The 17332-nt window shown below is 38.1% G+C and overlaps 1 protein-coding gene across 1 annotated transcript in view; it reads left to right on the top strand.

Moving 5' to 3' along the window:
• The first annotated feature begins 1960 nt into the window (after positions 1-1960).
• CCDC18 (coiled-coil domain containing 18) overlaps positions 1961-17332 on the top strand; it is a 39114-nt gene continuing 23742 nt past the window's right edge. Inside the window, exons 1-15 of the mRNA XM_015413352.1 lie at positions 1961-2112; positions 2272-2434; positions 2581-2745; positions 4035-4144; positions 5533-5661; positions 8407-8503; positions 9223-9344; positions 10435-10744; positions 12564-12652; positions 12738-12886; positions 13046-13263; positions 14140-14250; positions 14542-14673; positions 15522-15656; positions 16369-16446. Coding sequence (XP_015268838.1) covers positions 1979-2112; positions 2272-2434; positions 2581-2745; positions 4035-4144; positions 5533-5661; positions 8407-8503; positions 9223-9344; positions 10435-10744; positions 12564-12652; positions 12738-12886; positions 13046-13263; positions 14140-14250; positions 14542-14673; positions 15522-15656; positions 16369-16446 — 2142 coding nt within the window. The 5' untranslated portion in view covers positions 1961-1978. The remainder of the gene's footprint in view (positions 2113-2271; positions 2435-2580; positions 2746-4034; positions 4145-5532; positions 5662-8406; positions 8504-9222; positions 9345-10434; positions 10745-12563; positions 12653-12737; positions 12887-13045; positions 13264-14139; positions 14251-14541; positions 14674-15521; positions 15657-16368; positions 16447-17332) is intronic.

Raw genomic sequence — 17332 nt, 5'->3', positions numbered from 1 at the left:
TACCTGTTTTGCAAGCAGCGGGGCAGGGCCCAAACTTCAAACATGCTTTTTCAAGGGGACTGCAGGTTCATCGAGAACAGCTATAATCTTTCTCCTGGTTTGGTTCCATTACCAGTAGTGCTTCTGTCTCATCAGGAATAAACTTCAGTTTGTTCACCTGCTCTGCAAGGTGGGAAGACAATGCTTGTCTGAACATTCTTTACCAGAGAATCATTACCTGTCCCATTGCTTGTTAATGTCAAACCTTGAGGAGAATGTGCATCCCCTTAAAGTACACTGAATTAGAAGGCAAATGGAACCAAAAAGATAGGACTCTCCTGTTACAGAGGAGGAGTATGTCCATACATATACACACATATTTATCAGCAATTTTGTAGAAAAGTATACATCTAACTTAAAGTTGGCACAATAAACTACAGTAAATATTCTGAAAATGATCATATTTGTAGTGTTGTATCACTTGCTGTTTAGGTTAGGGATTAGTTTAGAATTTAACTCAAATATTTTTTTCTAGCATGGAGTTGTTATTGGATTAGTAAAATGGAACTATTTCTAGTGCTTTAATGTGCTTCCTTATTCATTGATTATTTTACTTGCAAAATAAATGCAATTATATATAAAAGTGTTGTGCTATGAAGAATGAACATTTAATTTAGATTTAAAATATGGGACTGTTTTCAAGAAGAGCAAGGAACAGCTTCATACGGTACCAATAATGGGTGATAAATAAAACAGTTTAACTAATTGTTTTTACATTATATTAGCATGCAGAAGTAATATCAATATTCACTTGGGGGTACCCTCCTTCTCCCCTCCCCACACTATTTCCTTTTGCTCCTCTGGTAGTCCCCATGACTTCACACAATACTTCTGCTTTCTTCTTTCCAACCAACCTACCTATATCTGCCCCTCAGTCTTTAGCTTTGCTTTATTTCCTCTGTCTAGCAATCTCTCATTTTTTGCCTTCTACCTACCTTTCTCTTTTTCTACAACCTTTCATCCTTTCCTGCTTCCTTCCTCCCTTTCATCTTTTTTGGCCTTCCCCTCCCACCTTAGACTGACAGAAATCAGGGGCGGAAAGCTGAGCAATATTGTTATGGTTGCCTATCACCCCACCAAATGGCCATTGGGATCTCAGTCTGTAGTCTCAGTAGGCATTCATCTCTTAAAGATACAGGTATTAATTATAGTATCTGGGGGAAGGGTTAGTATTTTATTTTTTAAATTGCAAGTTTCCCCACAAACTGAAATAATAGATTCACTGGTATGGTAAGCCAGGAACCTATCGATTTAGCAGGGTGCACTATTGGCTACACATGGCAGAGCTTCTTTGTTCTACATGTGCTGGCAAAGTTACAGAGTTACACAGAACCACTTGTCAGCTTCAGAACTAATAAAGAGTTCTTTATTTAGTGAACTCCATTCTGGATAGGATAGATGAGAGACAGGGATAGGATCTATGCTAGCTGCCTGGAAGTATGCAGATGGAAGTTGCATCCATGGTGCAATGATAGTGTGAATGGAAGGAAGGAAGGAAGGAAGGAAGGAAGGAAGGAAGGAAGGAAGGAAGGAAGGAAGGAAGGAAGGAAGCAGTTCCCTGAGAGTATCAGTCTACACATCTTCCCTTCTCAATGTTATCCATGGTTTTACAATATGCACACACTAAAGCAGATCATTTCTAAATGAGAGATGATGATTATTGTTTGATGCTGGTTTGCAAACCATAGTTTTGAGGAAACCTAGTTCATACTGATTATAATTAATTTGGGAAGAGGGTGGGCATTGTTCAAGAGAGGGGAAAAGTGAAATCACATACCAAAAGCAATGGCTTGAAGGAAGCCAGCATCATAAGCTGAAAGGAAAAAGTTTTACCTTATAAGCATCTGTGTATTTAACAAGCAATCTTCTTCAACTAGCGGATACAGTGATATTAATATTGTTTTGTTAGTTTTCTTTTATATTAGACAAATGTATATCTATGGAATCTAACTTTTCGGTGTGCCATGATTATCTTGAGGATGAGGAAGACTTGCTTGCGAGTGTTATGGCTTTAAGGGGCCAACTAAGGAAAACAGAGAGAAATTTAGAAGATTTGGGAGAAGAGCTTTTCAGGTATGTATATACCCAAAAGTAGAATTTCATTTTATTTACTAACATATTTGCAGTAACCACTTGTATCCTAATATAATTTGCTGGATGAATTGTTTGTTTCAAAGTTTAGGAGAAGTTAGTGCTTTTATCTATTTTTTACTTTGTTTTCTTTAGTTCTAGTTCATGTGATGATTCAGACCAAAGCATACATGAGGGAGAACTTGATTCTTTAACAATGGAAGACCTTGCTTATTCAACCAAATTAAAAAATTCTTCAGCTCGTAATGCTGTTAGCAGAGTATCTTTACATAAAAGAAGTTCTCCAAGGAAACCCAGGAGCAAAGTAATTATTCAGCAATTTATGAACATTTGTTTATTCTTTATTAATGCTTGTATATTACATTCTTGTTGAATTGGGCTTATAGGTCTGATAAATGCTGAGTTCACTTTGATTGATTTTAGCCACAACTCTCATACTTTGCCTTCTAGTCTTATTCAGTATCTTTTGATAAAAGCATGGAAGAAGAAAATGAACAATTAAGGGACAAATTAAATGTTCTCAGGGAACAAAACACGTTATTGACTTCCCAGAACCACCAGCTAATGAACCAGATGGAAGCTATAAAATTTGAACTGAACCAATCAAAAGCAAAAGTAAGCATTTTTCCAGGATATATTGTTTTAGGGCAATAGCCAAAGATGATACTGTACTCTAAAACATTCTTCTCATTTACTGTGGCTGAATCTAATATGTATTACTAGATTTGCTAGTTGGTAATTAAACAGTTTGTTAGTAGATTGTTAGTACTTATTAGTAACTCCCTCGTAAATATTATATTCTGATATAAACTTATGGAACTCAGTTAAGCAAAAATCATATTTCAGAAAAAGAAAACATTTGGGTGGGTTCCATCATGATTTGTGACACAATTTATGCTTCAGAGGGAGCTGCAGCCAGACCTAAGTGTGTGATGAGTACTTGTGTGGGACATGTGTCTAATGTGCAGAGTATGTTTCAAGTTTACGCTTAATAATCTAAGTATACATCTGAAAACATAATGTGTGAAGCAGCCCTAACGTCACCTTTTTTATAACTTTGTTATAGGGTATGACAAAGCCTTTGGCTTGGATCTTTTGAAACGTTAGCACAATGATGCTTATAACATGGTTCTTTCTCTTCTGTCTCTTGAGACCACCAAAATGCTAATACTGGAGTTTGTGAGGCTCACATTAACTAAAAGTCATGTGGCCCAGGAAAACTGCAGTGAGCATCAGCCAATTAGTTGCACTTCATGTTATGTTGTATTGGTTGGCTATAGTGAGAAGGAAGCACAAATAGTTAAAGTGTGCACCATTATGATATGTTAAGAATAACTAAACAGGGCTAATTGAATAGTCAAACATGAAACTTTTTTTTGGTAATGTATCAAAGAGTGTGCATGGAGAAGAAATAGTCTGTAAGGGAGGCCAATGATTTGAGTAATTATGGTTTTGGTTCAGCACAAGGATCACAGTTCTTCCTGACTTCTTCCTCCTTTCAGTCCTTTCCAGCCTTAGGAAAATTTATTCCCAGGGTTGCAGGAGTTGCATGAAAGAATTACTCACTCCTGGCTCTTTCGTAAGCAGAGCTACACTAACGGAAGAGAAAGAAGAGTGGCTATTTTACCCCCAACAGTAGGGTTGCCAGGTATGGGTTGGAAAATACCTGGAGAATTTGGGGGTGGATCCAGAAGAGGGCGGGGTTTGGGGAGGGCAGGAGCCTCAGTACAGTACAGTGCCATAGAGTCCATCATTTACAGCAGCCATTTCCTCCAAGGGAACTGATCTCTATCAGCTGGAGAGCAGTTGTGAAAGCTGGAGGTATCCAGGCCCCACCTGGAGGCTGGCAACCCTACCCAACAAACAGATTTCTAATGGATTCTTCCTACGTATTTGTATTTCAGATGTCTTTCTTTGAATCTACTTTGGGTACACACACTGTTAGCATTCCGATGCTAGAAGACCAGATAGCAAGCTTGGAAGCAGAAGTTCAAGCTCAGGATAATGTTTTGAAGTAATTAACTTTTTGCTTTTTACTCTTCTCTCTTATTCACATGATTAGTTTATACTTGAATTTCTGTGAGGAAATGCCTACTTAGTAGTGTTGGTTCATGTGTACCCCTTATCATGGGAAGAAAACAGTGGGTTGGATCTGGCCAGGTGTTTCATTAAATCTTCCCAAATTTACCTTTCTACAGCCCCCATCCCATATGGCTTTTTTCCATGCAGGGTCCCATGATTCCCAGCATAGCCTTTTTAGGTGGTCAAAGGGGATCCCCTCCTTTTTTACTAGCAAAAGATTGGTTGGATTCCACCGATTAAGTAAAAGGGCTATATTATGTTAATTTAAATGTCATTTAGCATGCTTGATCTGTCCTGGAAAGACTGGACTGCTTAGTTAGATCATCACTTCATATGGTTGGTGAGATGGAGAGAACCCTCGGCTTGCACTTAGCTGTAATGAGTGAACAGCCCACATGAGTTACTGTTGTTTTTCAGACAGTGTAATTTAAAAGCCTTATTGATTTCAGTGTTACTTATATTTTTATATGAAACACATCTAGATGTAAGGCCATTGTTTCAGTGGGACTTACTTCCAGCCCAACATGGATTGAATCATAGTGTTAAGCAGGGCTTTAAAAAAAAAAAACAACAACAGAGGTGCTGGAACTCTCAAGACAGAAATAAAGTTTTCAATCTGTATACTTAAAAACTCATGAACTTTTAAACATTAAAAAAAACTTTTGTCGAAGAGGCTCCAAAACTCTGTTCCAGTGTGTTCCCCCAGAAAAAAACCCTGGTGTTAAGCATATATATGCTATGCATTTCTGTCTGTTTTAATCAGAAATCCTTCTGCATTTTGAATTTGGTCTTTCAAAGGTTATATTGCATCAGTGTATCAAGCTGGTCATTTGTCTCAAACGTCTTAGGTCAAGGTTACCCGACATGGTGTCCATGGGCACTATGGTGCCTGCTGACTCCGTTCCTGTGGCCCACCAAATGCTTTTAGAAAGTAGGTGTGGCCAGGGGAGGCTTTTGCCGAACCAAGCTTCTGATTAACTACTGGAGATTTGATTGGGTGTGCAGATTATTCAAAACACTGCTTTGGCAGCCTCTGACGCCACACTATATGAATATATACACTGTGTCACTGAACATAAGCTATGGTAGCCATTTTGTGGCTGGCACTGTGTCCTATTGCAGCCATTTTGTGACTGAGCCCACCACACTGTGTCAGAATTCCAAAAGTGCCCACAGGCTCAAAAAAGTTGGGGACCCCAGTCTTAGGTGATGAGAAGAAGAAAAATCTACATTAATTTTCATGCTTAGCTTGGGTATCTTTGTTTAAAAGTATGTAATATCTGTTGCTTATAGTTTTTTAATTTAAAATTATTTTTATAGAGAGAGAGAAGAGAAATTAGTGCAAAGCCATGATATAGTAATGGAACAAGAATATGCTTTGCAGAAGTTCAAGGAGGAATATAAAAAAATGAAAGATGATTTACTTGAATGGAGCAAATATGGAAAGAGGTAACAAATTACACAAATTCAGTTTTTATTCTGGAAAATTGATAGTACTTATCTTGCTGTAGAATAGTTGTTGTGAGATGCTTTATTGTTAAACAACAAACGTTATTTCAGAAGTGATCTAGATCATTAGAGAGTATTCAGCAGTCTTGCTATCAAACTGAGGATGTAAACATTTCTGTTGCTTTTTGACCATATAAAAAGGCTTGAAAATTAGCAAAAATAAAATAGTGTTGCTGTAATGGTCACATGTATGACAGCCTATCCTGTATATTATGTTACACCCCCACTTTTGATGTGCTGCACCTTGGGAGTTGTAGTTCTCAGCTGGCCTTACTGCAACCATAGCAAAGGGAATTAGAACCACAACTCCCAAATTGGGAGTCCCAAGAGGCTGTGGGGCATTAGCAGGGAGTCAGTTAAACTGTTAATCAGTTACAATGTTAAACAGGGAACACCTTTGGAAGTGAAAGGGGTTGGATGGAAAGGGCAGGCCTGGACATCTCTCTGAATTACAATTGTTCTCCAGACTACAGAGATCAGTCCCCATGGAGAAAATGGTTGCTTTGGAGGGTGAGCTGTATAGCATTACACCTCACCGAAGTCCTTCAACAAACCTGGCCCTCCCCTTATTATTTCCAGCCTCCAGGCGGCACCTGGTCATCTCCGAGATCAGTTCTCCTGGAGAAAATGGCTGCTTTGGGCAGTGGACTCTATGGAATTATACCCTGCTAAGGTCCCTCCACACCCCAAACCCTGCCCTCCCCAGGCTCTACCCCTCAAATCTACAGGTTTTTCTCAACCCAGAGTTGGCAATCCTTTAACTGCCTATGGAACTGCTTTCCAGACCCTTGAAACCCAGAAAACATGGCATGCGGCTCTCCTCCCACTTGAGGCAGCAAGATTATTTGAGACCAGTGTTCCCTCTAAGCTAAGTTAGTGTGAGCTAGCTCACAGTTCTTTAACCTCTGGCTAACACATTTTTGTCTAAGCTCAGGAAGGATGGCTCCAGAGCCAAGTAATTTATTCAGTAGCCAAATCTCTCGCTCACAACTTGAATGCCAGTAGCTCACAAAGTAGATTTTTTGCTCACAAGACTCCAGAGCTTAGAGGGGACACTGCTTGAGACAGCCCTGCATTATAGAAGGAAATAAACATGGCTCACCTCCCTCTATTTTCCTCTTCCCTTCACTGCCCCACCAGCCACAGCCGGGACACTCACCTGGAGCCTCTTTCTAGAGCTTGTTTTATTTCTTCCCACAAGGGGTCTTACTCCTAGTATATATTAAACCTTAGATGCAGTATTTTAGACCTTGATCTGGTAAAATGTATGCTACTGCTTTGTCTGACACAATATGAGCTCTGAGCTTGAAGAATTTTGCCTTCAAAACCCTGTTCAGATGTTTTTCTCTTCGCTCCTCTTCAGGGAGAGCCTGAGAGATGGCTGTTGGCTGTATTGGAGGGAGTTTAGCATTCTGAGCTTGCACCTAATCTTTCCTCTGGAGCAACTCTGAGAGGAAATTAGATCTGTACCTTCACACTAACTGCTAGTTCCATTTACAGCAGCATGATACGTGCATATTTTTACAGTGATAAAAGAGCAAACAGAATTAGATCATGACCGCTGTGCTTTAACTGCCGTTATATATGAGAATAGCAACAAGCGCACAGATTTCCTGTGCAAAGCATGAATTTCCTGTTCAGCTTCCCCCTCTTTTTATGTGCATGTGTGCTTCACCATTATTTGCATAGTAGTAATATTCCTGACCAGGAAATTAATGGGAGACATTTGCTTCTGTAGGTACTCATAATTAGGCTGCCTCTCAGTGTTGTGGAGGAATTAATAGCTGCTTATGTTTCAGATTTAGCCTTAGGAGTTTGAATTGTTAATTACTTTGAAAGCTGTATAAAGACATAAAATGAACACTGGCCAGTCTATTGTTTTGCTCTCTTTCAGTAAAAGGTGTTTTTTTTTAGAGGATATCAGTGTGCTATGTGCTTTATATGGAATATTCTATTGTCATTATGAAGGAAATTTAAAACAAAGGTTACTCATTATCTTTAATATGTTGGCAGAGTGTAGATATGCAGTAAATCAGAGCACAAGCTTTTTAAAGAATGAAGCAAGTTTATTAATAACAGAACAAACTTTGTAAGAAAGAGAAGTCTAACTGTCTTACTGGCTACCAGGGAGTCAGTAATGAAGAGATCTCATCAGGAGCAGGAAAACCCCAATTGAGGCAGTCAGGAGACAGGAAGATGACTATTTGAAAATAGTAGAAAGTCCCTAATCTTACTATGTTAACTACTTGTCCCCTCTGCTGGCCCATGCAGGATGTTCTTGTCATTTTCTTTATCTATACATGATAGACCGTGCATATTCCAACATAACAATATATAATATATATATTATACAGGATATTCTTGTAATTTTCTTTATTTATATTTATTTATTTATTGGGTTTCTACCCCACCCTTCCCGCTGAGGCAGGTTCAGGGCGGCTTACATAAAAAATTTAAAAACAGAATAAAATCATATCTATGCATGATAGACCATGCACGATAGACCATGCATATTCCAACATGCTGTTCATATGTATTTTTATACATATACATAAAAATAACTGGATGCTGTTCACTTACTGTTTGTGTTTAAAGATATTTGTGTGTGTGTGTTATGAAAAGAATAATCTAATATCATTACTGTCCTTGGTCAGTTTAAATCTGAGGTACCTCTTTCATTTAAAGAGCTGAACAGCAAAGAAACGAAGCTCTATATAATGCTGAGGAGCTTACAAGAACTTTTCAAAAGTACAAAGAAAAAATAACAGAAAAACTGGAAAAGGTAGGATTTGACCTTTTAAGTGGAATTTCAAATATAACTGGAATCTTTGAATTCATAGTTTAGTACTAAAATTAAGGTTGCTACTAGCTAGCCCTGTTTTTGTACATTTCATTGTAGCCTATCCCACTAAGGTTGCCAGGTCCCTTTTGGCAACCGGCGGGGGATGGTGGGAAGTTGCCAGGAGAAAGAGAAAGGCTCTGTTTCTGGCCAGCAACTTCCAGGTGACACTCTGGTATTTGGGCAAAAACTGTATGGTAAAACTGGCTTCTACCATAGAGTTTTTGCCCAGGTACCAGAGTGTCACCTGGATATTGCTGGTGTGATGGCATCACTTCCTGAGCAATGCAGGTGACATGTGTGTCACACTGATTCAAATGTGAAATTCTCTTCCCTGCACTCCATTCTAATACATTCCAAGAGGATGTTGGCACTGGGATTAATAAGGCTCCTGTCATCCACCACACACACATGCTCCTCAGACCTCTTTTGATAACTGCCATTCCTTGTAATAGGAGGGGATGGGATATTGTACGGTGGGAACAAAAGGACTGAACACCTTTCTTCCAGCAGTAGGGATTTTCCTCTCTCATTTTGTTATGCTTTGTTGCATCAATACACAAGAAGACAGCATGGGCTTGCTCACAGCAGGGCTGGAACTTTATTTCTGTAGTTAGTTCTAGCAGTTAATTGTAGAAAAGCAATGCCTTATTTTTGTTCAGGTTCAGGATGAAGAACAAATTTTAGAAAGCAAGCTAATGAACTGTGTAAAAGAAAAGGAAAAGTTGCAGGCACAATGTGATACCTATAGAAGCGAGCTTGAAAACATGAAAGAACAAATGAGGTAAAATGTTTGTGTTATAACTTACTTCTTTGTATAGAAAAACTGCTCTGAGATTATCTTTACAGTTGTTTGACATTTGGGCCATGAATTCCTGTGACTTTGGGTTGCTAGTTGATTCACATTATAGTGTGACCAGGTCCATATACACGTACTTTTGCTGCTCAGTAGGGTTGCCAGGTCCCCCTGGGGGGCGGGGAAACCACTATTCACGAGGCCCGTTCCCCGCTGGCCCAGATCGGGCCACCGGGGAGGAACCCCACCCCCAAAGTGTGCGACGTGCCCAGCGTGAAGACGTCACCTAGAAGTGACGTGATCACAGGCACATTGCGGAGGGATGCTCTATGGTTTTCCCTCGAATGATTGTGGCCCCGCCCCCAATGTGCCCGACGCGATCACGTCACTTCCCGGGGAGCTCTGGGACTCCCTCCGCTAAATCACGAGTAACACTTGGAAACCCTACTGCTCAGTCATCTATAGTGAGATTGCTTTTCAGGCATACATTGTTATTCACTGCCTCACAAAAGTCAACTGACTGTATGATGGAGCAATCACGTGGCTGCTTTTTCCTAAAGACAGATTTAAACTATGTGTTAACCTTCTGTACAGCTTGGGGTCTCTGTTTTTTTGCTAATGTAGTGAAACTAATGTAGTGCCAAAATGCATTCAGATTTTGTGCTAGTATTTAATCCTCTTGATTTTGTGAAATAGTTTATAAAAGTATTGTTGGGGGGTTGTGTGTGTGATTTTAATAAACTTTTCTATTATCAGCCAAGAAATGATTGGGTAAAGATGACATGTTTCATACATCTTGAAACTGTTGTCTGTAGATGGATAATCTTCTTGTTGGTCAGAGCAAGACTGTGAGTGAGAATGTGACTGCAATCCTAAGCAGAGTTGCACCCTTCTAAATCATTGGAGGTCAGTGGTCTTAGAAGGTTACAGCTCTGTTTAGGATTGCATTGTCAATAAAGTAGTAAGCTGTTACTGCATGGATTCCTTATAATGAGTACCTATGGGTGGAATGGGATTATTTAGACCTGAAGCTTTTGCTGTGAGGTTTTTTTTGTTTTTTGTTTGGTAACTTGTTTAGAAAATTAGCTGAAGAGAATTGTTTTGGAAAAGAGAACCTAAAGAGCATTGAAGCCAAAACCTCTGAACTTGAAACGCTTCTAACACATTCCCAGAAGAAGATCGTTGTGCTGGAAAATAGACTTCAAGAGCAAAATGCATTAGCCGAAGCCAAAAATACACTAATACAAGAAAACGCTGACTTAAAAGTTTTCATTGCAGAGCAAAATGATCATCTTAAGTCATGTCATCAAGAAATTGAAAATTTAAAAACTGAAAAGACTATTTTAGAAAGTGCTGCTTTCAAGTACTCCCAAAGTTCCCTTGAAGAGGTACAGGAAACTTCTCTAAAATATTTGCACTTCTGGCAGATTAAATGTACAATGTATTGACCATTGCTGAGTAACTAGCACTCTGGGCTAAAATAAATTGTATAGTAATCCCTTTATAATTATTTATTTATTCATTTATTACATTTCTACTGTGCCCTCCCCGTGAGCAGGCTCAGAGCAGCTTACAATATACTTGTAATGGAGCTTCTGGTGGAACTGCTCTCAGTAAATGTTGCCTTTTAGTAACCAGTGTCAAACATAAAATTCTTTTTTAAAATAATCATTGCAGTATTACAAATACACACAACTTCTTAATTAATACTCAGTCTTGACTATTTACTCGTTACCATTATCGAATTTATTATAAAATGAAGGCACAATTATACAATTCTAATGTTATATTTCATTCCTTCTTCCAGAACCTCTGGCTGTTAGAATAATACGCTTTTTAATATGACCATCTCTTAGCTGAACAAGTTCTGACAATTTTGATAGTTTTACAGTACTCCTGACTTTTTAAAACTAAAATTTGGTTGTAAGATATTTAATATTTTTATTTCTTTGCTAGTAGCAATTTTGGAGATGTATTGCTAGTAGCAACTGTTTTGTTTAATTTTTCTGTCATTTCCAAATATGGTAGACAATTCCCATTAAGGGTTACATCCAGTAGCCTAGTACAGTTTGTTTTAACTGAACCTAACCATGGATGCATAATTTTAAAGTGTGCATTAAATATGAAGGACTGCAATAATGAACCACCTGGACTTAAATCCTTCTAAAAGATGTCCAGACTCCAGATATCAATTACTGCCTCAATCAGTGGGTTACTAAACTTTACACAGTGTCTCCTTATAACTTATTTAGAAGCATACCATGAAATATTAGGCAATGGAATTCTTGGTCTAACTTAAACTTTCTTCTTGACTTGCACATATCCGCTTAATATTTTGTATGATATTACATACAATATAAAGGTCTTTATATACAATATAAAAGTTTTTAATATTGCTGTATGATAGTAATTTGCTGTATTGAGATGTACCAACCCACCTTCTAATTTTCCTCTTTGTAACAGTTTTAAGGTTACCCTTGTTTTTTATTCTTCCATATACATTTTGTAAATTCTTTTTGCCATGAATTTAGTATTTGTCTTGTCAGTTTTATAGGTATGTTTTCAAAAAGAAAAAAATCTGGGAATAATACATTTTAAATTTGTTATTTTTCACACATTATAAAATTCTTACATGGAAATGCTGTCCAAGAAGGAATGGGTATACAGCCATGTTTTACAGGTTATATATGCTGGGAAGCAGTTGGACAGTGACCTGTCTGAAAAAAGTAACCCATTTTCTTCTTCCAGATATTCACAGTGGGGGTTACTGGTGATATTTTAAACAACTTCAGCTGAGTTACCCTTACCCCAACCCTCCGCTAAAGGCTGGCCTTAGTGGAAAAATTCCCCTCCCTCCTTGTTTGCTTAGCTTTGTGTTCTGCATCATACCACACAGATTTTAATTACTAATATTTTGTATTGGTGTAAGTGTAGAAGCTAGTTATCAGAAAATCAAATAAGAAATACCATGATGCAAAAAAAGCCTCTTATGTATGCAGAGGGATTGTATACACATAGTGTTTCTTTCACCTTTTTGCTACAGCAGATCTTGTACACCACATTGTATGCTGCTTTTGAATTCCAAGGTTCTCCATTATTGAAAATCAGTTTACAATAGGATGGTGGGGAGGAGGGGCTGGTGTTCCAGAAAAGAATGAGAATCTTCACTGGTTGCATGAACCTTTGTTTTTCCTCCTTAACCTGCAGTTTGAATCATATCATGGCGAATGTCGTTCTAAAGAAGCATCATGTGCTGCTTGCTGTGATATAAGCAGATCCCTGATAGAAGAGCTAAGGTATTGTTTTCAAGCCACTATATGTTATGTAATTGTATTTTGAGCAACAAAAAAACATCTTTGTCACCCAGTTTTTTCCTTGTAGATTAAAACTGCAAATGAAAGATGCAGAGATTCAGAGAATCATGGTCAATAAGATAGCTCAAGACTGTTTTGATGAAAGTGAAGGACAAGAATGCAGTGGATTGTACAGCCTGGAAGCTGAGCAAGCAAGACTTACTGGAGATCCAACAGGTACAGAGGCTAAAATGTAGCATACCCTAAATTTATAGCAAAGATAGCCAAAAGGACACCAGTGTCAATGCAGACTGTTCTTTGAAAGATGCCTTTACACAGCTTTCATTTCTAAGTTTATAGTCAGTAAGTTTAGAAATTTGTGCTTCTTTTGTGAAGTGAGAAAATGCCAGCAATTGGAACTGATCAGTAATAAGTTTGAAAAGGAGAAGCAGAAATTAGTGAAACGTCTAAAAGAGTTGCATGCCAAGCTGGAAAAATCTGAAGAAGAGAATTCGTCTTTAAAGGCTGACATGGCCCAGCGAACTAGTCAGTTTCAAGCAATACAGGAAGAACTATTGGAGAAAGCTACAAAATTTACAAACATGGAACGAGAAGTAAGTGGAAATAAAAAAGCCTGTGATCTCAGGTGTTAACTAGTTTAATTGACTTACTGCATAAATATAACTTCTGAAAGGCCACACAAGTGCTTTTTAGACCAGATGCTGATCAACCAGGAAAGACCCATGTGACTGACCCCACTCCTATGGCAGTGGGCCTTAAAAGGTTACATCAGTATAGTGGGATGAATAATTGGACAAGAAGCCCTGTGCTGTAAAATCAAAGGGCACTGCAATCATTCCAAAAACCTGCCCACTATAAATTTTACTTTTTTCAGTAATTCATGGGGGGGGGGGCATTTTTTTGCATTGGATTGAGGTTGCTTAGGTTGGCTGTTCCATCTATCCACGAATTATTTAGATCTTATTCAGGTAGTTGAACAATACAATACCCAAAGTTTATTTGAGCCTTTGGGGCATCTTTTCAAACACTCTAAACTAGAGCAGTGGCATTATATCCTGTCCTCCATATAATGGTTTTGGGGGAAGGAAGATGTAATCAGTGCTGCAAGCAGTACAGATGTCTGCTCGCTATTTTAGATAAAAAGAAATCAGAGAAATTGTGTTAAATGGTAGCATTACTGGGGAAAGGAAGAGGGCTTGAAAATGTTTGCTCCTTTTTTCCATCCTTTTGTGGAAAGGTTATATTGATAGTTATGCTAACTATTCACTTTCAGCAAATAAGTTAAAAATTGTGAACAAGAGAAGCTATGTTGCTTACTGACATGACATCACTGGCACTATCCAGATGGTTCTATTGATATGTTTGTAGCCATGTTCAATAAGGGAGGGTGGCTGCCTTTATTCATTCCAAAAATGTCCTCATCCTTTTTTTCGCCTGGATTCAAATTATATATATAATATTGTTTATAGGCAGCAAGGAAATCTTCTAAAATTTCAGCTCTTGGAAAACAGTTGGAAGAAAAAACAACTGCATATACAAATGCTGCCTTAAGAAATACTGAACTGGAACAGAACCTAATGGTAAAAATCTTGCTATCTGTGTACAACATTAGGGGTGGAGGGAGATATATTCCTAGTTGTGATGTTAACCTTGTTATGCTAACAAGTTTTGGTATTTTGAATGGTCTTCTCTTAAAATTTTTGCGTACAATATAAACCTGCATTCCAAAGATTAGCATTTTATTTGTCCTCTTTCAGCTTCTAGATATTTAGGAAATTGTATTAAAAGAGAATATCTACAGTGAAGATCCATAATTTTTTTTTCCTACCAGACATCAGTGTACACTTTTCAAACATGTCGTTGTTTCCTAGGAAGTACATTCTAAGCTTCACGACTTGGAAAGAAACATTGCTGAGGAACATGAGCAGTTCATTAGAACTCTGGAAGAAACAAAGCTGATTCATCTTGAGCAACACAAAGAAATGGAAAAACAGATTGAATTAGTAAGATTATGTCTTGTATTATATACTTTCTGCTATGTATATTAACACTGATTATTTTTGTTTGAGTAATCTACTGTAATTTATTAACTTTACTGTACTGTAATGTCGTTCTGTATTGGAAGCCATGCTGGTTAAGAGTGGAGGGGCACAAATGACTTAAATAAATAAAAGTAACAAATAAGCAGCAATCCTGAAGTTCTTATTCCGGTGCTGAGGGGAAAAGTAACAGAGTGCTTATCAGTCTTGCACTACCTGCTTCTTGTGGTCTTTTAAAGATGCATATTGATGTAATGTTAATTTCCTATGCCTAAAAGACCGCTGTGCGGGGAGAGCATTAGAGGTGGTAATAGAAGAGTTATCAGTGAACAGTGAGGTGATAACATATGGGGGGGACACACAGAAGTCATGGGAGGCAGAAGTTGTTTTGCCTGCAGAAACACTGCACTGGATCCAAGCCAGTGTTTGAAACGTTGGTTAACTGCCATTCACCTTTCCTCTGGTTCTAAGAAGAATCCAAACAAAGTTAGATTCCCAAACAGAACTTTGCCTGTCTTTAAAGTGTTGAACACTAGATTTAGGGAGAGGTCTGCTAGCACTGATCTTTGGTTAGAAAAGTTCACCGTGTTGTGGCATTTGCAATCACTGTGTTCTCATACTTTTTTGAAGGTGTCAGTGTTTTTATTCTAAAACGTCTTACCCACCCCTGAAATGTAAAATACTGTTAGTGACATTACTATAATTGATACCATATGTGTTGGTGATAAATATTGCTGACAAAGTTATCTGCCATGCTCAAACAAATATATGCAAGATATGGTGCAGGGAAATAAAGAATTCTTTTTATGTAGCTTCAGACTCAACTGGAGACCAAAAACCAGCAACTCCAGGAGCAAGAGAAGACTGTGTCCATTTTACACCATGATATTATATGTAAACAACGTCAGCTTGAATCACTGGACCGACAATTGGTAGACAGCAAAGAGGTAGCACTAATTCTTTCTTGTCACACTGTTTGCTGAAGAGGTTTTCCCCATTCTTTTAAGTTTGTTTTTAGGGTCATGTTTGGTTGCTAGTGGAATTGCTGAAGGTGAATCAGTGCCCTCCTGGGAGTAACTTCCCACAATTTCTTATTTCACAATATGCTCATATTTCACAATATGCTCAATATTGGAAGCAAGAAAAAATACCAGATCTGGAAGAATGGATACAAAAAGTTCTGTTCATGGCTGAGATGGATAAAATAACCAAAAAGTTGAACAATAGAAAGTCCCATTCTTCTGATGGAAATCCCTTCTACTGGATCCAACCCTGTGTTTTTAATTACAGAACCACATCTTTAAGATCAACAAAATTTAATTATGGGTATATGCTTTCATGTGCATGCGCACTTCGTCATATACTGTGCACACGACAAAATTAAACTTTGTTGGTCTTAAAGGTGACACTGGACTTAAATTTTATTCTGCTGCTTCAGACCAACGCGGCTACCCACTAGATCAGGAACCTCTGAGTAGAATACCCAGAGTTTTCTTTTATATAAAAACAGAAAAAGATTCAACAATTTGATGGCAGTCAACCTTAAGCAGAATGGTGCCAGAAAAGGTAGAACATTTTTTCTTGATGGTTTAAGCAGTAAACTATAAAACCTGAGCAATAAAATAATTTCCCCCCCTCTTTTAATCCTGATGCAAACAGGCAATGGAAAAGCAGAGCATCAAGAACAATGAAACTTTGAAGACGTTACAGGGCCAGTTAACTGAGGAAACAATAAAGGTAAATAGCATTTTTACAGTTTCTCATGACTTGCAGGATCTTTATGGGTTTTTAAAATTCTATCTGGACAAAATATGAAGTTGATTAAAATGGAAAGGCTTATTACTATCAATCTTTCTGGTTCTTTTCATTTTGAAAGAGGATAAATGGAGAATGAATCCCTGAGATGTTTTTTCTTTACATGACAAGGTTATAAACATGAGCTATTTAAATTTATAAAGAAAAATCTTTTGTATTTCTAAGTATTACGTATATTTGAGGTGGATTATTATTTTGCTCTACTGTATAAATTGTTATAATTTATATGGAGTTGGATTGGTTTGGTGGAGAATTTCCACTGACAGAAAGTGGGGCTGATTTTCAGCAATATTTCCCCTATGCTGTTCTGAGGGGGAAGTATTCTGTCCCCCAGGAGCAGCACTGGGGGGGGGTATTCTGGGAGGTGAGGAACATGTTCGCCACTATTGAAAATCCCTTTCTTCAGCAAACATTTTCTGAGGGATCTAATGCATAATGTCATCAGTGGTATCTGATGAAGGGAACTTTGACTCTTGAAAGCTTTTTTTTTCTTCCTCCAAGTCACAGCTGACTTATGGTGACCCCATAGGGTTTTCAAGGCCTGAGAGGTTCAGAGGTGGTTTGCCATTGCCTGCCTCTGTGTCATGACCCTGGTATTCCTTGGTGGTTTTCCATCCAAATGCTGACCAGGGCTAACCCTGCTTCGCTTCCAAGATCTGATGAGATTGGGCTAGCCTGGGCTATCCAGATCAAGGCTCTCGAAAGCTTATACCCTGGAAATCTTTTTGGTCTTTAAGATGCTCCTAGACTTGTATCTTGCTTTTCTATTGCAAACCAACATGGCTACCCACCTGAAACTATCACTGTA

The sequence above is a fragment of the Gekko japonicus genome, unplaced genomic scaffold, assembly GCF_001447785.1.
Source record: "Gekko japonicus isolate JY-2015 unplaced genomic scaffold, Gekko_japonicus_V1.1 scaffold70, whole genome shotgun sequence".
NCBI lineage: Eukaryota > Metazoa > Chordata > Lepidosauria > Squamata > Gekkonidae > Gekko > Gekko japonicus.
This window is presented reverse-complemented; position numbering and strand designations above follow the sequence as displayed.